Source organism: Syngnathus typhle, linkage group LG6 (genome assembly GCF_033458585.1).
Source record: "Syngnathus typhle isolate RoL2023-S1 ecotype Sweden linkage group LG6, RoL_Styp_1.0, whole genome shotgun sequence".
Classification (NCBI taxonomy): domain Eukaryota; kingdom Metazoa; phylum Chordata; class Actinopteri; order Syngnathiformes; family Syngnathidae; genus Syngnathus; species Syngnathus typhle.
This window is the reverse complement of record NC_083743.1, coordinates 14,759,853-14,787,016: the sequence shown is the minus strand read 5'-3', so window position 1 is coordinate 14,787,016 and position 27,164 is coordinate 14,759,853. Positions and strand designations below refer to the sequence as shown.

Below are 27,164 nucleotides of genomic sequence, written 5' to 3'. Positions count from 1 at the left end.
CGCCGCGTTTGACCTCGGATATTAGACGCGACTTTATTTTGAAATCCAGTTCATTGTTGCTTGCTTCCTCTTTCCGGGAGCAGTGCGCGGCGTGTTGTGTTGTGAGCAGAGCAGGCACGTGAAAGGCAAGTCGACAACTAGTACGCGGCTCCTGGGCTGGTGCTATGGCTAGTGTCCAAAAAGACGAGGAAATTTGCTCCCCTTTAGGCTTCAAGTCATTTGTTTGGAAGCAGTTTGGATTCCAAAGAAAAGATGGCTCAACGGACAAGACACGTGCAGTTTGTAAATCCTGCCATGCGGTGATCAAATATTCAGGGAGCACAAATCTCGCCGCACATTTAAAGAAAAAACACGACATCAAAGTTCAGTGTTAAAATAAGCACTTTGTATACTACAATACACTTGTAATTTCCTAAATAAAGAGTTTGCAGTACCTTGTTGATTTTGCGTATAAATTGTTATAAATTAGGATATTGTTCTATATTTTTTATTTTAAAAAAAAATATCGATCGTAGAGCACTATATCGTGATGTATCGTGAATGAATCACAGCAGGCTTTAAGATATCGGCAAATATCGTATTGTGTCTCTTTGTATCGATATGATATCGTATCGTGACAAAACCTGCGATTTACACCCCTATTCCGTAGAGTAGGATCGAGCGTGCGTAAAAGCCATAATAGTTTTTCAAACCTTCTGTGTCACTCCAAATCCTTAAATCCTTCAAACTCTTCGTCCTCCGTGTCACTTAGAAACAAAGCCGCTAATGATGCCGGTAGTACGTGGGGCCCTTCGTCATCTTCGTCATCCCGTGATCAAATCTTTGTCCTTTATGTAAACAACCGCCGCGCCACTGACGTCACTTGAAATTCAAATTACAGTAATCCCTTGCTAGATCGCGGTTCGTTTATCGCAGTTTAATTTAAAAAATTTTTTTTTTATTTTGAAAATTTGTGAAAAAATTCACATATAAGTCGTTCCTCAGTATAAGTCGCCCCCCCACCCAAACTATGAAAAAAACCCGAGACTTATAGTCCGAAAATTACGGTAATGTGTTAATGATCAATGTTAATGTGTTAATAATTTCACATATATAGTAAGTCGCTCCTTATTATAAGTTGCATCCCCGGCCAAATCATGAAAAAAACAGTGACTTATAGTCCAGAAAATACGGTATGCAAAAAACATCTTAAGAAAGACTTAAAAATAAATGCTTATTTAACTTCAACCACATGTGCAAATATCAGTAAACAAAGATGGTCCTGTGATTTTCTTTTTAATTTGGGCCATGTCAATTCAATGATACCAACTGAAAATACTACCCTCCACTACCTTTGTTTGTCATGGGACTTTGGAATTGTCGTCTTTTCCCCCCTCACAGAGCCCCAGCTCACCCATCAGAATAGGAACAGCGAACTTTTGTAAACTAAAATTCACATCCATTCATATCTTTACTGTTCGTTGGCTTTAAGAAAACATTGCCAAATCGGCTCCATAACAAATACTATTGCTGAGTTTAGATTACAGAAAAGTGGAGACAATAGTTGGTGGAATAGCCAATAACAATGTGCATTTAAGAGCACCGTGCTTGTGTCATAAAATGGAAAGCAGCTACTGAAGTTACTTATTTTAGAGTATATGTGCAGTATTATCTACCATATTGATATGTTAATCTTGTTTTGAGATTGTGCAACACTCTTGTCAATTGTTAAGTACCGTAATTTATTTACACGCTCTTCATACATTTCTGGCTAAAGGTAGTATACATATATCATACACGGGCTTAATTTCAAAAGCTAAAGTTTTATATTTCACATACAGTCAAGCTCGAACTTATTCATACCTCAGGGGTATGAATAATTTTGGTCTTGACTGTAGACTTCTCGCTATTGCAAATAGACTAGTTTACATTTAAGCCTGAAATTATTCATGGGGTATGAATAATTTTAGTCTGGACTGTATATAAATTATAAACTAAATTTTTGCCCTGAAACACTAGAAGGGGTAGACTATTTTGCTGCCTGTTACTAAAATTATGTGTGCCCATTTCTGGCTCTCCATTGTTTGTTTCTTTAAGATCTGCAAATGGTTATGCCGAATAGGATTACTCTGATGTCACCGCATCACCGTACCTTTGCATGGGATTTTTAAATGACTGTTATGTTGTAATGTTGTGTTTACAAGCACCTAATGAGTTTGCCTTATTTGTTCTTTTTCAGTACAAAGTTGTGGAGCTCCAGGTAAGAATCCCATTTTGAGTCACAATGACAAATTATCTTCACTTGATTGAATGGCTTAGAGTCACAGTTTTGTAACATTTGAAGCATGATATAGTCAGTGTGTTGCTTCAAGAGGGACTTCACTGGATCATCGGTAGGAATCTCAGGAAAATGACGGCTGCATGTGCTATAGGCATTTTAACCAACATACAGTGGGAAGCCAATGTAAGATTTCTGTCTAAATGAGATTTTCATTAAAGCAGGAATTCTTATTGCTCATGGGACACCCTCTTCAGGTCGTGTGGTGATGGATCACTTGCAAGTACATTATTCCTTCAGGGTCTATAAGCACACTTCTGTCTTCTGTCTTCTTCATTTAGGATCCTAATTCCAATCGAATTGCTCAGTGGTTGGATAAATTTGTTACCGCTGGAATCCTTGATCTTTCCCATGCCATGATTCCAGAGGCAGCAGAAGGAACTTACATAATTACTGCCACCACCGACAAAGGAGAGAAAATTTCCCACACCTTTGACATCAAGCAATATGGTCTGCTATAACATAATATAAATACGGTGCTAGCTTAACCTATGCTTTTTTGTTAATCTTCATTTGTTTTTCTTTATTCATTTAGTTTTACCCAAATTTGAGGTCACTGTTCACCTCCCGAGTGTGATTTCAATCCTCGATGAGCAGGTCACCCTTAAGATATGTGGAAAGTAAGTGTTTTCATTTGACTATTTTTATCCTCACTTTTTGTAAAAAGAAAAAAGCTACACAAAGATAATGTTTTTCATAAAATATCTTGTCAGAAACTAATGCAATTTCAATGTAATAATTCTTTTCATTGCAGCAAATAGCAATTGTCATTGCTGCGAGTTACAAACCACAAAGATAAAAATGTCTGTATGAAATTTACTTTTGCTTCTTCCCGCAGATACACTTATGGAAAACCAGTTCTTGGCTCGGTCAAAGCGGTGTTTTGTAGGAATGCTGTTCACTTTTACTGGCATTCCCTGGCGGGGACAAACATCTGCAATATATATAAACTGACAGTGAGTAGTACAATTACTAATGTCAGTTTCTTCATGTTGTAAACCTTGAATTGCTCTTCAGGTTTTGACATTAACAGAGGCCCAATGTGCCACCACATGACTAGGGCTATCTGACGTTCAACGTTTTAGGGCCCGACAAATTAATTACCGTAATTTCCGGACTATTAGTCGCACCTGATTATAAATCGCACCAGCAAAAATTTGCGAAAAATTTAGTTTTTTTCGTAAATAAGCCGCATGGTCAAGCGAGTTATTTACAACTAAAGAGGGTACACAGAAAGCCTTTTTAAAGTTTAGTACCGAAGCAACACGGAAGTGTGCATGCGAGTTATTTACAAAGAAAGATGGTACACAGAAAGCCTTTTTAAAGTTTTGATAACATACCTGAACATTTCTTTCCAAACACTGCCTGTGACACGGCAGTAATACCGCAGCAACACGGAAGTGACACAGCACTAATAGGGCTGGTTAAAAAAACATACCAGTAAAAGTAAAAAAAGCGCTAGTAAAAACCTAGCACTGAAACCATCAAAGTCTTCCTCCTCAGTGTCGCATTGGAATAGCGTGAGATATCCTTCGCCACACACTTTCTCAGTTTCTCTTTTGTTGTCGCTTTTATACATTTCTTGTAGCATTTTCCACGATGAGGGTCTGTTGTTGCTAATTTCATTCATGCACAAAGCACTAAGTTACATTAAAATAGCGAGCTACACGTATGGCTCCAGAGTGGACGTGACCGGGAAATAAAGAAAAGTGTGACGCAACAAGATGTCATCAACAATAGCCTAGTGCCCCCTAGTGACCGGAAGAAACCTTTACAGTGCATGAGCGGCTCTAGTACCTTAGTTAAGAGCCAAATCGACTGCCTTTAACTTAAAAGTGGCATCATATGCATTTCTTTTGTCCCCCATAATGAGGGTTTGTGTATAAAACCTTCCTTTCTTCAGTAATGTCCGTCTTGATCTCGTTCTCTCGTCTTTGTGTGAATTATATGGCACTATTTCCCTGGTGGATGGACAAGGATCAACACACCACTCTTCTCCCCAGTGACCGTGTCACATATCCCGCCGCCCAGCAAAGTGGTGCCGCACAACAGCGGTCCACAGCCTTTTTACGAGTGTATAAAAGTGATCAAGTCATCACAAAAATCATGAAAAATCCATAGATATGCCGCACCGGACAACAAGCTGCAGGGTTCAAAATTTGAGCAGAATGTAGTGGATTATAGTCCGGAAATTACGGTAGATGCCCTGCCACCCAAATTAAACCTGCAGACAATAAACTAGACAGAAGTAATACCTTCTCGAAGACAGAAATAATTTAAACTTATTGTATTATGAATCGCTGGAATCAGGCCTAATCTTTGTACCTCCAAGTTCACTTTCCCGGAGACACCAGGGCCAGTGCTGGTTTTGGCAGTGCGATTGCAATTTGGCTCTTGGTACCCCGACAGGGTCACTACCTGAAAAGGCTTATTGTCGAACCTTGTCTCTTCCAGACCGATGACAGTGGGTGTGCTACAGAAATGGTGGGCATGGCAGATTTTGAACTCAACAAGAATACATATGAAGATAGTTTTGTGGTGGATGCTGAAATGGAGGAACATGGCACAGGTAAGATGGTGAAATGTTTTACTACCCATAGAACCTGAAGCCTGTTTGTAACTTCCAATCATATTTCTTACTTAGGAGTGATCTTGATAGGTACAGGGCGGACAACCTTCAGTGCCCGTATCAGAACAGTCACTTTTGAAGACGTAGCTCAAGCGTACAAGCCTGGGATCCCATTTGAGGGAAAGGTAGTCTCTTTTAAGTGTTATAAAAGTCCACATAAAGCCATGTCCAATCAATGATTCAAAGGAAGCAGTTGAAGTACAGTCACGTCCAGTGATGTTCGGACTGTGTATTTCATCAATACACCACTGTAAAGCCCACTGAGGGGCGAACAATTGCGAGTGTTTTTTAAGGCAGCCGATGGTTGCGCTCTCGGCAGTTTGTTCAAGGTCGCACAAACGATTGCCAGAATCTGGCAGATGTTCGTTGTCATTTTCTTGTCGCAAGGGTATATTGTACATGTTCAAAATAAACCTTACAACAAGAAAAATCACTAAAACATTTGGCAAATGAATGTCTCTTGAACATTTTACGAACATTTGCAACCTTGAATGAAACCAGACAATTTCTGTGTCACATTTGCTGCCTTCAAAAAACGGTGTTAGCGGCTCAGTGGGATAAGAGCTAAATTAATTTGAATGATTTTTTTCCTTAGATTTTGAGTTTTGTCTATTGAGGTGATTTTGCAAAATCAGTTTACTTGTCACTCCTACATTATTGTTAGAAGACAATGGCACTGTCGTCACTTTTTTAGTAGCTCATCAGGGTCTCCTGCTAATCAGCATCCAGTAAGCCACCCAAGATGCCAAAGTACGACTCAGGCCAAAGCATACTTGACCACACCTCTAAAATCACATCATAAACAGGCATGGTGTGGACATTTTATAGGCAATTTAAATAACCATGGTTTCACTGACTGACAAAGGTTTAATGTTTGTACATCTGTAGAATTCATAAAATCTTAAATGACTGAACGTTTTGTCCTCATGCATTTTGTTTGCAGGTCCAAATGACTGGTCCAGACAAAAAACCTGTGGCCAATGAGCCTGTGTACTTATTTGCCCCAGACTCGGTCAACATAACACTCATCACAAACACAAAAGGTGTAGCCTCGTTCTCACTGGACACCAGCAACTGGAGGAACAATGTGAATCTTAAGGTTTGTGACTAATGTGTTGTTTTTAGGTCACTGTAGAACCACACTTGAATAATAAAATATTTTTTTCAAAAAATATGCAAGGCTCAACACCAAATTAGTAGTTAGATAAAGACATAGGGTTCGGTTGGTTGGTTTGGTTGTAATTGTAAGGCAGAGCTCCTCATTCATTAAACTATTTTGTAAATATCATTTTTAGGTGCAATTAGTACTTATTGGTGTTTTTATATGAAACATTAGTTGGAGCATCAAATAACCGTACTGTATGCTCTGATGTGGTTTAAATACCAGGCACCATGAAATTAATTAGTGATTAATGAAGGAGCCATGCAACTGAAATACAATTTGTAACTAGTATATCGCAGACACAGTATTTTCCCAGCATGTCACATGGTCTCCTGGACACAATCATCAATCTAGATTCACACTGCATTTTTTTAATGCCCATTCAAATTTTTGGGTAAAGTCTGGTTTTCTCGGTGTGTGTGTGTGTGTTTATATGTGTGTGTATATGTGTGTGTATATGTGCGTGCATGCACGCGCGTATATACATGCACACACACAAACCTGACTAAGAGGGCACTATCATACTACACTGGCTAACAGTGGCCTCCTATTTCTGGTTATTTTCAAAATACTTAAATCAATACCAACAAAGGGTTGCCTTTTAATGTCTAAAACATAATATTACTTCAAATATTGATTCTCTATTCTATGATGGAATTTTCTAAGAGGGGACTTCAAGGCTTGAGTGACGTCGACCTATCTACGAGGGAACCGCCAATACCTACAATGGTCGAACTTAATCTTTTTGGAATTTGGTGTACTGCAAACGCCATCTTTACATATATAAAATGAAGAAGAAAATAGAACTACAATCAAATAAACATTTAAAGATTTGCCAAAAAAACAAGCCAACTTAACAAAATCACACTAAGACATACAAAAACAGAATTGCACACAAGTTCCTCCCCCAGAGAAATGCACATACACAATGACATTGTTTTTGTAATTGTTGTTAGATTGTTGGTTGTATTATTATTATTATCCATCCATCCATATTCTATACCGTTTGTCCCCATGGGGGTCTCGGGCGTGCTGGAGCCTATCCCAGTAGTCATCGGGCAGGAGACGGGGGACACCCTGAATCGGTAACCAAATAATCCTCCTCGTTCTTCATAGAGAAAAAGAGACTGCAGTAGGGTGGAATAAAATGTAACGTACTATACGTGTACTTGTCTCGATCACGTGGCCAAACTGAAAAAAACCCTAAAGGTGCCATCAGTGCTTAACATCCATTGGCACTTCGGTCTCCAAATGACAGCTGTACAGGCGCACACGAGGTGGGGATGGCAAAATAGCAAGTGCAGATGGTGACGACAACAAGTGCCAAAGGCAATGAATGCCAATGGTGAACAATTTCTGGCCCGTAGGCTGTAGTTTTGGGACCCCTTATGCCCACTTAAACCTCTGAAAATATTGCTTATTTTGGATTTTACAGGACATCTTCCTCATGACACCCTGAACTGGTTGGCAGTCAGTTGCAGGTCACTCTAGACAAGCATTCACACTCAGTGGTCAATTGGCCCTTGGAATGTGGGAGAAAACCAGAGTAAGGAAACACACACAGTTTCCGGGATAACATGCAAACTACACACAGGAAGGCTCAAACCCTGAATCTCTGAACTGTGAGGCGACGTGGCAACCAGTTGTCCACGGTGACGCCATAAACAAATTATTATGTCACAATCTGCCATAAGTTGTGATTTCAAATTAGATTCCTTGCTAAATATATACGCAGCAATCAGTTGCTGTCACATGAAGAAATTGGACAAGTGAATTATATTATGTGACCCAAGACAAAATTGTAGGTTGTTGTTCAGTCTTGACTGGGCCAAGGAGCATGCGTGGGCCTCCACCTGAGCAGTCGTTTGTGGTAACAATTCTGCCTTTTCACAGTTCCACAGTTCACACCCTTCCACCACTAAAAACCCATTTGGCGTGCTTTTAATTTTCGCGTATATCTTTGTGTATTTTTAAATGTATTCATTTTTATCACCAGGATTTTCTGTGTTCATTAACAATTATGGTCAAAATGGGTACAGTAGATGAATGTAAACTTTATATCCGTGACTCAAAACACAATTTTTCAACTTTGCATGCTTGAGATGTGTTACACAGCACTCTTGCACTCAGCGGGTCAAACTAAGTCATGGGGGGACAGGGCTTTTTCATGTAACATGCATGTCTTCAAATATCTAAGGTCTATAGTTGGCGCCAGCAATTGTGTGTACACTTGTGCACCAGTAATGAAAGCAGATGTATTGATAAAACAAAAAATACTACCATGCAAACAATCTATGTATATATAACAAACACTTTTTTTTTTATTCACAGAGTACTATGTATACAGATTTCCACAATAAAACATTTCAAAATTAAAAAAAGTAAAATCATATGCAAAAATGAAAACAAGTCAGTTTTGGACAAGACCACTTAAATATACACTAGACTCTTTCCCAGATTACACTACAGCAACATCCCTTTTGTACTTGCAAAACAATGAGTCAAGCAATTAACGTGTGTAATCTACAAAATAGAGGTGGCTACATTCACAGTTTTTATTTGTCTGTCCTGATGTTTCAGAGTTAAACATTTGCATGACTGAAAGTATTCATATGCAATACTGACTTGAAAATCAATTTCCAGATACCTGATGGAGATGGACTATATAAAGTCTGGGTCCTTGCTTTGTGCAACCAACTAGTATTCCACACGGTTGTTTACAAAACACAATAACTCTAGCTAACTCATTGCTTTGCAGGAAAATATTTCTAGCACTGTTTTTTCCACTTATTCACTGCCATCTACCTCAAGAAGATATTTTTGGTGTCTTTCTTGACCTAAAGACTGACCTACAATTTTTTCTATTGTACTCCAAGGGATACATCTAGAGGTAAATTCCTTATTTGCACAAAGAAAATACAGATTTGTTATTCATTCTTGCTAACAGTGTGTAGTTGGCACATTGTGTCCTGGCTAATTTGATGTCTTGTGTTAATTGTTTGATACAAAACAAACCATTTTATGAAAGTTTGAAGAGTTAAGTGAGACTTATTTGCTTTTGCAAGAAACACGTCGGAAGAAATTTTTGAAATTTTGTAAAAGTTTTTCTTATTTGTGTGAATAGTTTTGGAAAAAATAGCCAAAAGTTACAAAGAATGTGCTTAGGTAATCAGACAAAACTGTGTCAGGTAGCCCAAGTCATTGTTCTGGACACTAGCAATAGTGAAAATATTTTTGATTTCACAACGCCACAGGTTCATGTCAAGTTAATCATAATACTGTTTTTCAGAAAAATCAGACCTAAAAGAGTTTGCCCATGAAAGGACTCCATTGCTTCTGGCAAAGACAAACACACATTTCAGAAAAGATTCATCATGACTGAAAAAGGTAATGTATTGAAAAAGCTGAAATGGGGCTCTCCAATGAATTCCGAAGGTTATAGACAAGGTTGAGCAATAAAGCAGTTTAGATTCAGTTTTCAAGTAATTATTGTTTATTTTCCATACAAAGCAAAAACAGAGTTGATTTTAACGCTTTTTTGAGAGGGTATGGTCTCTCAGAGACATTGCATTTTTGCTTTAATTATATGTTGCAATATGATCTGCAATGATTTGATAAGAGACAGTTTCTCGCTTTTCTTTTTTTTAAACCAGGTTATGGAATATTTGCCATCCAAGCAGGAGAATTCTTGCTTGAATATGGGTGAACACAACGTTCTAAAGGAGAATCACATCATTTTAAACATTAATGGTTTTACTCATATTCCATATGAAAAGGTATTGTCTGATTGTTAAAAGACAATTAACACAACCTGAAGTGTTTCACAATGCATAGCTTTCCATGATAATGTGATAAATGTGTCTCTGTCACTTCTTTAATGATTTTGTTTTCTTTGCGTTACGGGATAAGAGCAATACATCACACAGTTGTCCACAAAACATCAGAGAAGATGGACATCCCTGAATGTTTTGACCAGGTGCTTTGATCATTTTAATTTGTTTTAAACATTTGTGGTTTTACTCATAATCAATATGAAAAAGGATTGTTAAATCACAATTAACCACATGACTAAACAATTCGATGTGTTCTACATGATTACTTTTTAAGGCAAATAATGATAATATCACTTCTTCGATTATTGTGTATTTTTTGTGTTCCAGACTAAGACCAACAAAACAAACATCATAACATAACATTAAAGATGGACATCTAAATGATTTGATCAGGTGCAGAACATTCATTCAGAGGTGATGAGTGACCTGATACAATCATGCTCTCTTCCTGAAGAGAGCTATTCAATTATGGTAGGTATATTCTCTTTGGAAATAATCCTATTCTGTTGTTGATGTTCACAAGTAGTCATGTTTTTTTAAAGAAAACAGCTATAAAAAAAAAATCTGATTTCAAACTTCTCTGACCAACAGGTTTCTTTTTTTCACGAAACGTCTGACGAGAATAAAGTAAACCAAAAAATAGAAAAAAAAGAAAAAGAAGAGAAAATAGAAGAAGTTTCATGGAAACCAGCCACCCACTTACCTGATAAAAGCAAACCCCCAAGGTTGTATTGAGGTAAAAATGTCCTCAGACACTTCATCTCATAGAGTCTATGATAAGAAGAATCACGGCCTTTACTGTGAGCAGAAGCACACTGAGAAAACTGAAGTGGCGGAGGCACTTGCACACAACCAAGGGACATCTACATGGAATCTTCTTCTCAGCTAATGGATTAATATGAGAAAGTACCACCTCAATTGCTCAGTTCTTTCCTCTGGAAAATGACTAATTGTACCCAAACAACAAGCACTTCACCTATCCATTGAAGCAGACTACTTGCCTTGCGAGTTCTGTTTTGCAATGTACTATATAAGGACAGACCTCTGGAGACATCACAAGCGTTGCAAATTCAAAGTGACCAAGGTTGGCTCAGTGAAAAGAAAGATCCTATCCACTGCTTCCCTGATGTTGCCAATTACTGATCAACTGATAAAGATTTTGGAAGGCATGACTTACGATATTGTCACTCAAGTCAGATGTGCGCATAATTGCCTTAGGTGAGAAGATGTTAAGTCAGATGTGCTCATAATTTCCGTAGGTGAGAAGATGCAAAATGGAGAAATGGGACGACACCATGCTGACATGAGAAACAAAATGAGGGAGCTTGGCAGACTAGTTATATCAGCCAAGAAAATTGACCACAATATAATATTTTTGAGGAACCTGATAGATCCTGTGAAGTTCAATTCACTTCTGGAGGTGGTTAAATCCATGACTGGATTCGACAACGCCATGAACAGATTTGGTACTCCAGCAACGGCACTGAAACTGCGGCATTCACTCTTAAGTGTGTCAAAGTTATTGCAAGAAGCATTACGTCAACAAGATGAGGCCTTGAGGATAAATGCGGAGCAGTTTTCAAAGTTAATTGAAATGGAATGGACTTCACGTGTCCTCTAATGTGCTTAAGACTTTAGACCAGAAGAAATGGAACAGCACCCAACCACTCCCTCTGAGGACATCAAGAAACTGCATGACTACTTGAAACATCTTGAAGAGGTCCACAAAAAGGCATTGATTGAAAGTGCTTCCCAAAAATCTTTTTGTGAGCTCCCTAAGGTTACAAGCAAAATGTCAGCCAAGCTAAAATTGTTGCAGGACAACAATCTTAGTTGTTTTAGATTAAAATTTTGGATGCTAATTTGTGACATATTGTGGAGACACTGTCTATGTGGAAAGTGAACTACATTTTGATTTTATTTATTTTTGTGTCGTTTTTCCAATGTCTTTCTCCAACAGTTTGAATTGTACACATAAAAACACCTACATTTGCCTCTATAGGTTATATATAACGTCGACTCAATTATGTACACTTCACTGAAAGAGATGTTTGTTCATAACTCTATATCACCTTTAGATGTGGGCTACAAAAATGTTCACAGTTTTTCTCAATTGCCGCGACACATTTCTCGAAAGCTGTTCTCCCTTTCTCTCAAGTGTGAACACAAAACCCAATTTACAAGCTACTTTCCACATGTGTTCACAAAACTCTTCTTGCAAAACCAAACTTTCACCCCAAAATCTTTTAATTTGTGCTCAGAATTGAACTCTGTTGTCAGTTGTCACATGTTATTATTAAAACTTATTGGATACACATTTAACACATCCAGTGCATAGAGAAACAAAATTAGATAAATCATTTGATTGGTGTACCTCTAATCTCATATCTACAGAGGACACACGCAAGAGGAAGTATAATATATCTAAATTGAGAGAGGCTTTTCAAGCTCTAATGACGTCTACTAAAGGTCATGTGACGTAATTGCTGCATTTTACAAATGAACTGTCTTTGTGGTCGTCTATTGTCACCACCAATGTCCACTTTCTGCCCAATGTTTCAAGTTGAATTCAATAAAAATCAAACACGAAGTGAGTACCGTTACTCAAAACAACTTATATATATATACAATCACGTCATTCAGACTGAAATTGCACTGCAAAATATTGGATATGTATGCAATCTAAGCCCATCTACAAAAGACTAGGTTCACACTGCAGTGCAATTCTGACTGTTTTTATCCATATGAGATAGGGCGGTTACCAGGTCCGCCTCGCTGTTCGGAGGTTGCAGATTCAATTTCACCTCCGGCCCATTCTGTGTGGCTTTTGCATGTTCTCCCCGTGCCTGCGTGGGTTTACTCCGGGTACTCTGGTTTCCTCCCACTTCCCCAAACCATGCATGGTAGGCCAATGTAGCGCTCCAATTTGCTTGTGATGAGTGTGTATGCGGATGGTTGTTTGTCTATATGTGTTCTACGATTAGCCCACCTACTGCCGATGGCTTCTGGGTTATTCTCCAGCGCGATCCCCGTGGGAACGAGCGCTACAGATAATGGATATGGATGTCCATATGCGACACATTTTTTTTTCATGTACAATTTAAATGTTTCCAAATGCCAGCTAGGCCTTTTTCGTTTGTGGATATAAATCAAATATGTCAGCAATGTACATATTTGCAGTATGAACACTCATCTGTACATGTCTGAACTACACATCATCAAAAGACCAATATTTCCTTGTTGCAGGAAGGGAATAGAGTGCACATTTGAGGTGAAAGTCCGTTTTTGATGTACGGCAATGATGTGACGTCATATTTAGTCTCCATCATCGATGTTGATGACACCATCAAATTATTTCTACATTTCTACACAGAAACATTGTGCCACAGGATGTATTTTTTTCCAGTGCATGTCACTTGAGTTTGCGCTTTATGGGCATGCGTGTCACATCATGCGTGTTCACATTAGAAGCCACATTTGTTTATGACGTGAACGACTCCATAAAAAGATCAGATCAGAAATCTGAATTGGCATCACGCCTCTCAGTGTGAACTAGGGGTGTAACGATTCATCAATACACATCGATTAATCGATATAATGCTCTACGATTTATTGGCATCGATGCTAAACGTAAACATCGATTTATATCGCCGTGTTTGACCTCGGACATTAGACGCGACTTTATTTTGAAATCCAGTTCATTGTTGCTTGCTTCCTCTTTCCGGGAGCAGTGCGCGGCATGTTGTGTTCTGAGCAGAGCAGGCACGTGAAAGGGGAGTCGACAACTAGTACGCGGCTCCTGGGCTGGTGCTATGGCTAGTGTCCAAAAAGACGAGGAAATTTGCTCCCCTTTAGGCTTCAAGTCATTCGTTTGGAAGCACTTTGGATTCCAAAGAAAAGATGGCTCAATGGACAAGACACGTGCAGTTTGTAAATCCTGCCATGCGGTGATCAAATATTCAGGGAGCACAAATCTCGCCGCACATTTAAAGAAAAAACACGACATCAAAGTTCAGTGTTAAAAGAAGCACTTTGTATACTACAATACTCTTGTAATTTCCTAAATAAAGAGTTTTCCTAAATCGATCGTAGAGCGCTATATCGTGATGTATCGTGAATGAATCACAGCAGGCTTTAAGATATCGGCAAATATCGTATCGTGGTTCTTTGTATCGATATGATATCGTATCGTGACAAAACCTGCGATTTACACCCCTAGTGTGAACGCAGACAGTTACCTTTGTCGTATTTGAATGCATCAGAATTGAAAACTGTATTAGAAAGAAGTTATCAGAAGTTATGTAAGTTGACTGAACTGATCCTAAATTTGATGTCACAAAGAGCTCTGAATTCCACCATTTTCTTGTTTTTCTGTTTACAGGCCAAGTCCAAACTGGTCGATGATGATGAACAGTATGTTCCGGATTTGCGGAAACCAGAGTACAGGGCAGCCTATCATGACGTTAATGCCTTCTATTCAAAGAGTAGTAGTTTTTTGAAGCTGATGCAGGTCCATGGAAGGATCTCCTGTGACAAAGATGCCACAGTACGAGCTCAGTACATAATCCAGGGACAAGAACTCAAGAAGGGACAAGAGACCTTAGACTTTCTTTTCTTGGTGAGTCCAGGTGTTTTCAATATTGTATTTCAGTATTGGCAACTTGAGTTTGTACTAGAAATGTATTGCTGTGTGAAAGATACACACTGAGTGTGCAAGTTTCAAAAGTCTGTGTGTGTGACTTGAGCAGCATAATTTGGGCCCAGAAGCAGGCAGGACACGGAAGTGGAAAAACCTCAGAGAGCCATGATATACAAAAATACTAAGTAACAGGACAGGGCTGGATAAAAAAAACACCAAGTCACAAGAGAGAGTGGCGCAGGATGCAGAAGGCATGCTTAGTTTTTGAACTTCTACTGGATGACATCGGGCCATGCCTAATCAATCAGCGAGCAAAAAGATCTTTAAATAGTCATTCAGGAGGCCACACCTGAAGGGGAGTGGTCACAGCGCAGAGCTCTCGCTTCCAGAGCAGGGTTGGGAGGCCGCCGCGGAACGTGTGCTACCTTAACAGGGACTGTAGACAGCCGCAGGTCATGCTTTGCCAAAAGAAGAAGGGGTGACAACCTCAGGTTGTGCTTTGCCGGAAGAGGGACAAGTGGAAGAGGACATGCGCTACTGGAGCAGGAACGCAACAGGCATCTTGAAGCTGTCAAAAACAAGCTGAATATTAAAATGCTTTGTGAATAAAATGTTGAGAGAGCAAAGAGCAAGGGCAATCAAACGCAATCAATTAAAGGCGCGATTAATTTCATTGTTAGTAAATCTGGCCCAGAATTTTTATATACAATAAGTCAAAGAAACAACAGAGAGCAGGGATGGATGGAGAAAAAATTTGACTTTGCTGATTGTATGCATACTTTTTAGGTGATGTCCAAAGGATCAATTGTGCAGCATGGCAGGTTACCGGTGGCTGTTACTGTGGGTGCAGGTAATTTTTCTTTGTTTATTTGTGCTTGTGTTGGTTGTCATGAGGTACGCTGGATTCCTCCCACCTTGAAAATAGGTGTGGTAGTTTTCCTCTAAGGTCCGCAAACAAGAAAAGGATGCAAGGGTCACCTTGAAATTATTCAACTTAAATTTACTGTATTTACTAGGTTGCTTTGTTTAGTGGAGGAGCGAGAAAGGGTGATGCCCGAAGCCTTGCTGGCTGTTGTACTTTGTGACTGTATCGGAAAACACTTCAGATTGTTCCGCAATATTTGACAGCAATATAAACCCCTCAGGCAGTGGGTCGATTAGTACTTATATGTTTTTTTTTTGTTTTTTTTTCAAAATAAGACTCACAGCCAGCTCGTGATTTGGATATTGTAGTTTGGAAACTGCAGTTTGAAGGAATTATAGTAGTGTTTAATTTAGTTAGAGTTTAGCTGTGCAAATCTATACACACAATCCTGGGAATCCTTGCAAATGAAGATATCAGCAGTACCCAGTGCAAGGTGGTTTTGCACAGCGACTTTCAAATTACTGGACAATAGATGTGCGGGTTTGAGCCTCAGGCTGCATTGGGTTTGATATACCGTTTTGGACTCATTAGGTTGTTGTTTTTTTGTTGTTGTTCTTAATTTAACAGTTTATTTTATGCAACAGTGAAATGTTTATGTCCCAACGAAATTACAATAACAGTACAATAACAACAATTCACTGGGAAGGGAAAAAAAAATACAGAATCCTATTTACTTTGTTACCCTGTGAAACACAAAATAGATTGTATTAGCCCAATATACTTTGTTAAGAAATTGTTTCATCATACAATTTTTGTAATTCTTAGTATTTTCCAAGAGTCGAAACAGACATGAAAATCATCTATGCACCAGTACATCATACATTACTTAAGATACATCTGCCTGTGATTATGCACATGGCTCAGCAGGTGGTTTTGTGTGCACACGAAGTCTCTGTAAATTCACCCTTTTTCTAACCATTTGGCTGAAACAGGGATTAAAGTAGGAGGAAGAAGAATTGACGACATTCAGCTAACAACCCATCCGGGAACTAAACATGAGTAGGAGAACCAACAAGGAATGAAAGGAAGCAGGGAGTTAAGGATGTGTTCAGATTGCGAGAAATCTGATTTTAAGCCCATCCAGATTGGAACTGGATGGCTGCTGTGTTGTCTGAACAGTCACAAGGCAATTGATGAACAGTCACAAATCTAATTTTCGCGAGACAGATTGAACCCACAATCGGGAGGTAGTTTCAAAATCGGATATGGACAGTCTTAACAGCTTCAAACAATCAAATCTGTTTTGACTGTCCCTGACGTCACTACACAATGTAAGACCCAGTGTGCCAATCTAAGTGTGGCGTGGTAAAGATTGGATCTAGCTAAACCAAAACCAACAAAATACAGAACATAACACCCAGAGGCGTAGCCAAGCTGGGGCGAGCCGGGGCGGCGCCCCGGTTCGGACTCCCTGCTCCCCGGTTGAAAGAAATCGAGCTTTTTCGATTCTTCATTTTCATGCCGTTTTTTTCTTTCGGTCTTGCGCGAATGTGCTTGCGCTATTCTATGTGCGCGATGTTATCCATTCACCGTTTGCCTCCCGGACCCGGATGTTGTTTTAGCGATCAGCGAACGGCGTGGGTGATGTTAGATTTTTTTTTTCCTGTGGGCGTGCGCCCCTACTGGAAAAATTCCTGGCTACGCCTCTGATAACACCGACTGTACATAACAGTTTTCTGTCAAAGGCTATAAATCAAATTGTCTTGGGGAATGGTGCACAGCCCTCTATCCCAGTTGACAACCATCCAAACTGGGTCATTTGGAGTGGTCAATCAACCTACCATTCATGTTTCTGGGATATAATAGGAAGAACATGCAAACCTCACACAGAGAGGACCAGAGGCGGAATCAGACTCATAACATCTAATCAGTGAGGCAGACGTACTAATTAGTGCAATACCCTGCCACCTTACTTTATTATGTAATTTCATCAAATCAAAACAAAAAAGACTCACTAAATTTCCTGCTTGAAACATTGTTCATTTCAACATATGATGTATTTTTCCTCTCTCTGTCAGTGAACAAAGGGGAGCTGACCATACCCCTCCATCAAGTGATTGACCTGGCACCCTTCGCACAGGTTGTAGTTTACACTGTGTTGCCTGGTGGTGAGGCTGTGGCAGACAGCCACGACTTCCCCATCCAGCTCTGTCTCAAAAATAAGGTACTTCTTGTTTTTAAATACAGTAGGCAAAAAAACCCACAATTGAGTCTGAATGCAATAGATATAGTAAATGGTGTCAAACAAAAGATCATTTGAGAACTGGATTAATCACCTCTGACTCCCTGTTGTCTTCTGTGCAGGTTTCTCTTAAGTTCCCGTCCCTCCAAGAGCTTCCAGCAGAGAAAACTACATTGAAACTGCAGGCTCAGCCTGGCTCTTTGTGCTCGGTTCGAGCCATTGACCAAAGCATTTTACTGCTGCAATCAGAGAGGGAACTCACTGTTGGTTATGTAAGTTAACTAACACAATGCCTCATCTGTTGTATGTACTAATTTCTAAAACAAAACAAAAAAACGACTTAGATTTTATTTAAGGTGGTACAGTAGAACAAGAAATTTCAGGGTCGGAATCTGTTTGCTGCGGCCTTTCTGCATGAAATTTAAATGCTGTTTAAATCTAACACATATCTGTTCACACAAATTGCATTTACATAGGCAATAAAGTATTATTGTAGCATCATTAGTTATGTCATTTCTGTACCACTCTACCTGAGATGTAAACATTTTTTACGTGTGTCTTCAATCTTCTGCTGAGTATTGATAATCAGGGTTCTAAGTTAACAACGGCCAACCTGCCAAATGAATTTCGAATAGTGGATGTTGATAAAAACATACCCGTCGCTTTTGCCAGTGATGCGTGAGGCACATGCATGTGCACTGCCTGGGTCCACACACACAGATCATTACACACAGCTGTGACTTTAATTTCATGGGGTTTTCAAAAATAAAGCTCTCGTAAAAGTAAAACAATCTTAACTTCTAATTCAAGTTAATTATTACAACTGGTTAAAAATAACCATATGAGAAATTCATGGTAAAATTAATTAAAAGATTACAACGTTGATACAAGTGCATGTGTAGACTAGTTGAGTTGAGGTCATCCAAAATTGGAAAGTAGGATTGTCCCGACATTAAAGGCCCACATATGGACAATCAAAGGAGGGAAGGGCTGCTTTCACACCAGTGCACATAAAATATGTGACGCTATAATACAAACCCTTAAAACTGCTGGTTCGAAAATTGGACCGACCCAGGAAGTTGGGTCAATTCGACGCAACAAATTGGGTTGGTGCAATTTTTAACCCAATTCGTGTTACTTCTAATGCATCATTTTTAAGTATGTATATTATAGATTTTTATGTATACTGTATCATTGGAAAAAAATAGAGCAAAACATTATGATCTTTCAAATTTTTGGCATAGCCCGTGGCTTTATCGGATTTAGACTGATTGGTTGAAAAAGTGACGGATGACAATTTACTTCTTCTGTTCTCCTGCCATGTCACGCAATGTGAAAGTTAGTGTAAGTAACTTTCACAGTAGTAATAAGTATAGTAGTAATCGTAAGTATCGTAAAGTATAGTAAGTATAGTATTAGTGAAGTATCGTAGTAGAATGTAGGCAAATGAGACGGGTTGTGAGGTTGTTTTAGTCTGTTCTGTGAGCCACTAACAATTAATGGACGTAGTTTGGACTCCACAAAATGAATCGAAATCGAGAATTGTTTGTGCTCTGAATCAAACAAGGAATCGGAATCATTCAAATTCAAAGGATGCCCAACCCTTTCTATACTATCTTGCTGTTCGCCTTCTATGTACATTGGCTGGTGATAAGAAAAAAAAAAGATTTAGAACCTTGTTGATAATATTGTGGTTAACTCTGTGTAGGTGTACAATCAGCTGCCTCTGCAGAAGCTGTCAGGCTACTCGCATGAGATTGAAGACTATGAGCCATATCCCTGCTTCCCTGAGCCCATGCCACAGCCTGAGCCTGAGATGTTGGTGGATGTAGAGGAAGGGAGGAGCAAGCGCTCACTTTACTTTGGACCAACCAACCAGAAGGATGATGTTTTTAGCATCTTTAAAGTAAGGTGACACGATGTACCGTATTTTCCGCACTATAAGGCGCACCGGATTATAAGGCGCACCTTCAATGAATGGCCCATTTTAAAACCTTGTCCACATATAAGGCGCAACGGATTATAAGGTGCACCTTCAATGAATGGCCCATTTTAAAAATTTGTCCATATATAAGCTATATACATTTGGCCCGCGGGCCTGACTTTGGACACGCCTGCTGTAGTGGCTCAATATTGGTCCATATATAAGGCGCACCTGATTATAAGGCGCAGTGTCGGCTTTTGAGAAAATTTGAGGTTTCTAGGTGCGCCTTATAGTGCGGAAAATACGGTACTATTGACTGGTCTGCTTTATTTTTAAGGCATGTGTCATCAACCGTGGCATTATAGTATAGAGCTTGTGGGACACTTATTTAGTTTTGAAACAAATGCCACACAGTTTCACACACACAGATTTCAAACTTTCACATCTGTGGAAGGAACTCCAGCGAACTGCAACAGCCAAGATTCTATTTGGAAAATTAGAAATTTAAAAAAGAAAAAAAAACTTTTATCTAATCTTCTAACAAAATATAATTCTAATTTGTTTCCCTCGAGATTGCTTTGACAAGGTAGATGTTCTTGGTGTAGAAGAATAATTTGTAGTAGAAGCAGTAGTTTTGTTAATGTTTTGTGGCTTGACAAATGTTTCTCTCTATTTCAGGAGATTGGAGTCAAGCTTGTGACAAATTCTGATGTGAAGAAACCCCAAAACTGCCTACTAGAAAGAATTGGGTATTATTATGATGGTATGTTTCCTACAGGATATTCTTTTATCTCCCACAATTTCGTTAACTTCTTGCACAAGCTGCTGCTCATTGGAACACGTATTTTTTGTTCATGAATTTCATAACTATAGCATGGCACCTGAAGTCTATCTTGTTTTAAATTTAATGAATTTTATTCTTCGGAAGCACTCTGGTTTTCTGTGTAAGGGGAGTGATTAATTTCTCTGACTGTGAAAATGTGGCCCTAATTTACACCAATATGGTTCTTTGTTCATCCAAACATAATGACAGTGAGTGTGTTCCTGCAGCTGATTCATGGTAACGTAATTTTTTATGTCTTCCCAGCAGATGTCGTAGATTCTCCGATTTCCCTGGCCTTTAATGTGATGCGGGCCTCTGACATTGTCGAGACAACTCAGCAGAAAACTATGAAGGAGAAGAAGAAGGAGACCATTAGGACTTTCTTCCCTGAAACGTGGATCTGGGACTTAGTTTCTGTTGGGTAAATAGGTTCAGATGGCAGATATTCAAAACTTGACAGTTTGAAATAGTAAACGTCCCAGTCTTGTTTGCGCTCAAAGCAACCTGTTAATTGTCCTGGCTTGCGTGTGTATAGAGACCAGGGTACCGTGAATGTGGAGAAGACGGTCCCAGACTCCATCACCAAGTGGGCCGCTGGAGCTTTCTGCGTCTCCTCTGTGGGCTTCGGTGTGGCGCCCACCACTGCGCTGACAGCGTTCCAGCCCTTCTTTGTCAGTCTGACACTACCCTACTCTGTCATCCGTGGGGAAGTGTTTATTCTAAAAGCCACCGTCTTCAACTATCTCTCTAAATGCATCATGGTAAATATCAATGACTCGTTAACGAAATACTATCATGTAACACCTGGTTGTAACGGGACCTTATGAATACTGAATAGAAATAATTCAAATTTGGTTTGTATGGTGGTGCTCTGGTAAGCATGCCCGCCTCACAGTTCAGAAGTGCAGGGTTCGAGTCCGGCTCCAGCCTGCCTGTGTGGAGTTTGCATGTACTCCCCTGCGTGGGTTTCCTTCGGGGACTCCCGTTTCCTCCCACATTACAAAAACTTGCATGATAGGCCGATTGACCACTCCAAATTGCCCGTAGGTGTGGTTGTTAGTACGAATGGTTGTTCGTCTATGTGTGCCTGGCAATCAGTTCAAAGTGTCCCACACCAACTGCCCGATGACAGCTGAGATAGGCTCCAGCACATCTGCGACCCTCGTGAAGAGAAGCGGTTCAGAGGACGAATGAATGTTTGTATGGAAACTGGCATGTCTGTCCTGATCACCTACTTTTGTAGTCAAAAGTTGCATTGGGAGAACAGCCCAGATATCTCATGTGGTTTGCGCATTGCACATATAATTTGAATTAATTAATAATTATATTTAAGTAAATAATAATCAATAGAGCACCGGTGTCAAACTCAAGGCCCGGGGCCAGATACGACCCGCCACATCATTTTATGTGGCCCGCGAAGACACATTTGGATCAAATTCATGTCATTACTAAAATTGCAAATTGTCTTCCCTTTTAAAAATCTTCTTTTTAAACTATAAGTTTTCACTAGTCTGATTTGAAATCGAATTATTTGTCAGTTTGTTTTGTAGCTTACATTGTATATAATATGAGGCGTTCATACATTTATTTGGGTTGGGTTGGTATTTGAGTCATAACGGCCCTCCGCAGGAAACTATGGCTACAATGCGGCCCGCGACAAAAATGAGTTTGACACCCCTGCAATAGAGTAATTGATTCAAAAAAATACTTTTCAATAGTGACAGATTTAGTATTAATGCTGTAAATTTGTATTTTAACTGCTTTCTTTCCCCACTTCAGATCCTTCTGAAAAAAAAGTGATATATTCTGTAATGGTTTGCTTACAGAATTTTTCTTGTGTGGATCTACAGGTAAAAGTTACACTGGCCCAGTCTGACACGTATACCTTCAGAAATTGTGACGACTGTCAATACAGCATGTGTCTATGCAGTGAGGACAGCAGAACCTTCTCTTGGATTGTCACCCCAACTACCCTTGGTAAGAATGATTACCTCACTTAAAAACATTTAACTACTGTGTTCTTAATACTGTTATGTGTTACTTCATTCTATCTGACTGAATATGTATGTCTGCATTAGCTTACAATTATCAAACAATTTTATGAATGAATAACTGTTTGAAAATAAGGAAGAATATGAAAAAATTGCAGATGCGATATAAGACAGAAGATTAAGAAGTTGTGGACAGTCTCCAAATTACTGTATGACTGAGGAAAAGTACATTTATAGAGCCAAAATGCACAGTGACTCCAGATAACACAAAAGTGGATTAGCGTATTTTCCACATCATAAGGCACTTCAAATTAAAAGGTACAAACTTGGTTGCGAGGGCCTTTCTGTACTTAATTCACACACAGGCCTTGCCATGGCTTACAGTGATTCAAAAATGTCACGGGAGCAAGAACGTGAGTTCGGTTGTACTTTATTCTAGGATTTAACCATGTACTCTACTGTACTGGCATTATTGTTAATCAACCTTTATACGCAAATCCATCAAAGTCCTCATTCTCTGTATCCGAATGAAATAGTAGGGCAAGTTTGCCATTAAATATGCCAAGTTCCCTCTTGTCATTGTCTCGTTGTTGTCACGTTGCGCTATGGCAGGGGTGGCCAACCAGTCAGCGACTAAGAGCCACATTTTTTACTGTGTCATCGCAAAGAGCCACATCATACACATGAGCACACATGAACACCCCCCCCCCACACACACACACACAAACACGCACGCACATACACACACACACATGTACACACACCCCTCTGATCAGCCAAATTTATCGTGTGACATTATTATGTCACGCACCAACATGATAATGACAAATTGACTCCTACAGTACTAAAACCACAGACCAAAGACCACATTTTCAACAATGAACATTGTGTGCATTGTCTCACACAGACAAACTCTCAGTTCAACAAATTCCACAAACAAAAACATAAGGTTTTTCACTTACTATGTGTGGCGGGACAGACCATTCGTTTTAGTTTGTCGTTTTCAGAAGACAAGATTTCAATAACGTCACTGAGGCATTTTTTAACGAACTCCACTTCATTGTATGGCTTTTTAGCCCATGCAATGTTCCAAGCCAGTTGAAACAATGTAAGTGTGACAGTCTCTGAGTGCTTCGTAATTTTTTTTGAAAAACTGTACCTACTTTTCTGCCTGACTTTTCAAAGTGTCCAAACTTGTGCTTGGGAAATTCAGTCCCTTTTGCAAAGTCCTTATCGATATTGGCATGAAGTGAGCTGAAGTGGCACTGACCATTTGAAGCTTTTAAATGCGCTAATGACGTCCGACATATCAGGCAGAATGGCTTGCCATAGCGTTCAACAAAAAACAACTTTAACTCTGTTAAAAACGTCATGTGTTCATCGTCATATATTCGTTTAGCTGTTCATTTTTTCCTTGCCATTTTGGCCGGGTTAGCGTCTTGTCAGCTTTTCTGGACCTAATAGTTCCCCGTAGTCACAGTCGCCATTCATTAAAAAGCCAGCAAAGCCAATCGCTCTGCCCTGTGTTCATCGTCATATATTCGTTTAGCTGTGCATTTTTTCCTTCCCATTTTGAGAGCGAAGTTGACACTCCTCAAATGGGTTTGTCCCTCCTCCTTTGCGGGATTTCACTTCACGCGCATGCGCATTTGACCAAAATACCATATTGAACTCAAGCGAAGCAAATACGCACGAAAAATAAACACAAATGTTGATATGAACATAAAAGAGCCGCATGAAACCAGCCAAAGAGCCGCATGCGGCTCGCGAGCCGCGGGTTGGCCACTGCTGCTCTATGGCAATGATTCCGGCTTTCCAGAAAGCTTGAATTGTGCCTTGTAAGCTCGTCTCTTGGTCGATGCCATTTTAGAGGGTCTTAATGCTGTTTTCTTTGCAGAAATCGATAGTATTTACCGTAATTTCCGGACTATAAGTCGCATTTTTTTTCATAGTTTGGGTGGGGGGGCGACTTATACTCAGGAGCGACTTATATTTTTTTTTTTCACAAATTTTTACTTGATCATTAACACATCACTTACCGTTTTTTTCCGTGTATAGTGCGCAAAATTTAACTAATTTATTGTCCTAAAATCTGGGGTGCGCATTATACATGGGTACAAAAAATTTTTAATTTTTATTTTTTATTTTTTATTTTTTTTATTTTTTTTTTTAAAGAAAGTCATGGTACAACATACGACCGCAATGCTCTCGTATCAGACGCTTGCTCGATCACCTGCTCGTTTGCTGTCTGTCACAATGTACCCTACACAAATCCGAAACATTTGTTGCGGCTCCGAGTCACGACGAGGGGCAAGTTTTGGTTTCCAAGGGTGTTTTTATTCCTCTTCAACGTCTCTCCCATACAGAGCCGCCTTTTTCACGTCCGCACGCCTTTTTCACATGCGCGCACGGAGCGCGGTGGTGCCTTCACGGGCAGTCGGAGAAATCAACGCCAACAAAAAAAATTACATCCAGCCTAGTTAAGACCATACCAAAGACTATAAAAATGGGACCCATTGCCTCCCTGCGTGTGTGACGATCATTGGGACTTAAAAAAATAATAATAATAATAATATATTAAAAAAAATTCATAAAAATTGGGTGCGTATTATACATGGGTACAGGCTTTTTTTCCAGCATCAGCATGCCATTTTTAGGGTGCGTATTATACATGGGGGCGCATTGTACACGGAAAAAAACGGTACTTACAAGTATAGTTGAGCACTTCACATGTTATTTTTATCTTGAACATATTCAAAATATGAAAAATAGAAAGAAAAAATCAAATAAAGTAATTAACACTTTAAAGCGCCATATCCTCTGGACATGTCCTCTGTCACCAGGATGACATAAAGGACGAGAAATTTGATCGATGGATTTATTGATTTGGAGTGACACAAATGGTTTGATAATATTGTTGTTTATGTGATAGTTATTTAAAATATAATTTATATATCGTTGTATGGGCCTGTGGAATAATTTGAACTGCGGCACGGCACACGGCATTGTTGACAAAGGACGATCGATAAAAGACGAGAAATTTGATCGATGGATTTAATGATTTGGAGTGACACAAATGGTTTGATAATATTGTTGTTTATGTGATAGTTATTTAAAATATAGTTTATATATCGTTGTATGGGCCTGTGGAATAATTTGAACTGCGGCGCGGCACACGGCATTGTTGACAAAGGACGATCGATGGATTTAATGAATTGGAGTGTCACAGATGGTTTTATAAACGTGTTATTTATGTAACAGTTTTTTTTAAATAACTGAATGTTACGTCACGCCCGTTCTCAGCTCCTCGTTTGTGTTTGTCACGTTAGCATACCGTATCGTTTAGCCTGTTGTTGCTCGTTCATGTCTGTTTTTGGTGTTGGACTTTGTAGAATAAATTGCCCCCCAAAATGCGATTTATACTCCAGAGCGACTTATATATGTTTTTTTTTCACATTTTTGGGCATTTTATGGCTGGTGCGATTTATACTCCGGAGCGACTTATAGTCCGAAAATTACGGTATTCATTATTTGCGGCGGAGGTACGTACTCTACGCATTATGTGCACTTCTCTGATTGGTTTACCGCTCCTACGTGTTTGACGTAAAACGTAATATCCTCTGTTTGGTTCATCGGTTCTACATATCAATCAAATCTACATATCTTCAAATCACGTCCCTGAGTAGCCACACAACAGGGGGAACTCCTGTTTGGTTCATTTATAGCCACAGGTGTTTTAAATGAAATGTCCTCATTTCTATTACCTGTATTACCAAAACAAATCCTCATACAATATCATAAAAATCTGAAAGATTCCTAGATAACACACACTGGACTATAGCTAAACCGCAAGGTTCAAAGCTTGTGCAAAAAGTAGTGTCTTATAGTTAGAAAATTACGGTAAAGTAAGACGTTACATTTGAAATATTTCACATTGAGTTGATCCGTTGAAAAAAAAAACTGTAAATGAATGAATGTCATCCATGCAATGTTTACAGTATTTTAAGTTTTACCCCTGGGAAGACAGTAAAATGTGTTTTAAACTTAGTGAAATGAAATGGAATGACAATGCGAAACCAAAACTAGATGGATTATGGTACAAACACTGTTTTTGGAACACTAGCTGGCATGAAAGCTAAGGAATTTTAATTGCTTCCATCAAGCAGCGACGAGGCTTTGTTGAGTGTCAAATCGTGCTGCTCCATCTCCTCTTCGAGGCGTGCTGACAATCACTTGTACTAACACGTCAGGTAGCATCACTGATGAAACACTTGGAAACCGCTCCCTTAGGGGCTGATCTGTACTTGGCCTTAGTGAGAACAATTTTGGGCTGTGAAAGACACAGGAGGGGGTGGGAGATAATTTGGTATGGGCAGAGCGTGTATTATAAGGAAATAAATGGGGATTAATGAAAGCAAATAAGACCGGAATCTGGGCGAGAAAAGCGGAATTTTGAGGAGGTGTGGGGGATAAAAGCTATAAATAAATTAGTCTGGAAAGCTGTTTACAATAAATTTGTCAAAGCCCTCCTTACCTGACCTCGGAATACGACTGTTTGTTTGCATACAGGCAAAATCGATGTGAAGGTGAGCGCTGAGGCCCTCAAGACAAACATGCTGTGTGGCAACGAGGTGACTTCTGTCCCTGAAGTGGGCCGTATTGACACTGTGGTTCGCAGTCTGCTGGTGGAGGTCAGTACTGGTCACACGCAACCAGTGTTGTACCTGAATGTGTTCAAT

General features: G+C 39.4%; 1 protein-coding gene and 1 long non-coding RNA gene across 4 annotated transcripts in view; both read left to right on the top strand.

The window, feature by feature from the left end:
• The window catches only part of LOC133155718 (alpha-2-macroglobulin-like protein 1), a 54,437-nt gene that overhangs the window by 9,796 nt on the left and 17,477 nt on the right, over nucleotides 1-27,164 (top strand). The window contains exons 5-21 of one of the 2 annotated variants that reach the window (XM_061281238.1): nucleotides 2,219-2,239; nucleotides 2,599-2,767; nucleotides 2,853-2,937; nucleotides 3,156-3,273; nucleotides 4,772-4,886; nucleotides 4,962-5,071; nucleotides 5,890-6,045; nucleotides 14,323-14,559; nucleotides 15,367-15,430; nucleotides 17,524-17,669; nucleotides 17,810-17,959; nucleotides 19,396-19,593; nucleotides 20,290-20,374; nucleotides 20,702-20,855; nucleotides 20,970-21,195; nucleotides 22,285-22,411; nucleotides 26,995-27,116. In XM_061281238.1, coding sequence (XP_061137222.1) covers nucleotides 2,219-2,239; nucleotides 2,599-2,767; nucleotides 2,853-2,937; nucleotides 3,156-3,273; nucleotides 4,772-4,886; nucleotides 4,962-5,071; nucleotides 5,890-6,045; nucleotides 14,323-14,559; nucleotides 15,367-15,430; nucleotides 17,524-17,669; nucleotides 17,810-17,959; nucleotides 19,396-19,593; nucleotides 20,290-20,374; nucleotides 20,702-20,855; nucleotides 20,970-21,195; nucleotides 22,285-22,411; nucleotides 26,995-27,116 — 2,283 coding nt within the window. Of the gene's footprint in view, nucleotides 1-2,218; nucleotides 2,240-2,598; nucleotides 2,768-2,852; nucleotides 2,938-3,155; nucleotides 3,274-4,771; nucleotides 4,887-4,961; nucleotides 5,072-5,889; nucleotides 6,046-14,322; nucleotides 14,560-15,366; nucleotides 15,431-17,523; nucleotides 17,670-17,809; nucleotides 17,960-19,395; nucleotides 19,594-20,289; nucleotides 20,375-20,698; nucleotides 20,856-20,969; nucleotides 21,196-22,284; nucleotides 22,412-26,994; nucleotides 27,117-27,164 lie in introns of both variants that reach the window. The other variant, XM_061281237.1, reaches the window with a different exon arrangement.
• LOC133155721 (uncharacterized) lies at nucleotides 6,052-12,799 on the top strand. 2 transcript variants are annotated; one of them, XR_009714722.1, is made up of 6 exons: nucleotides 6,052-8,998; nucleotides 9,398-9,495; nucleotides 9,762-9,884; nucleotides 10,018-10,084; nucleotides 10,269-10,412; nucleotides 10,533-12,799. It is a non-coding gene; the product is annotated as an uncharacterized LOC133155721 (long non-coding RNA). The 2 variants fall into 2 exon arrangements; XR_009714721.1 differs by having other exon boundaries at nucleotides 6,052-9,495.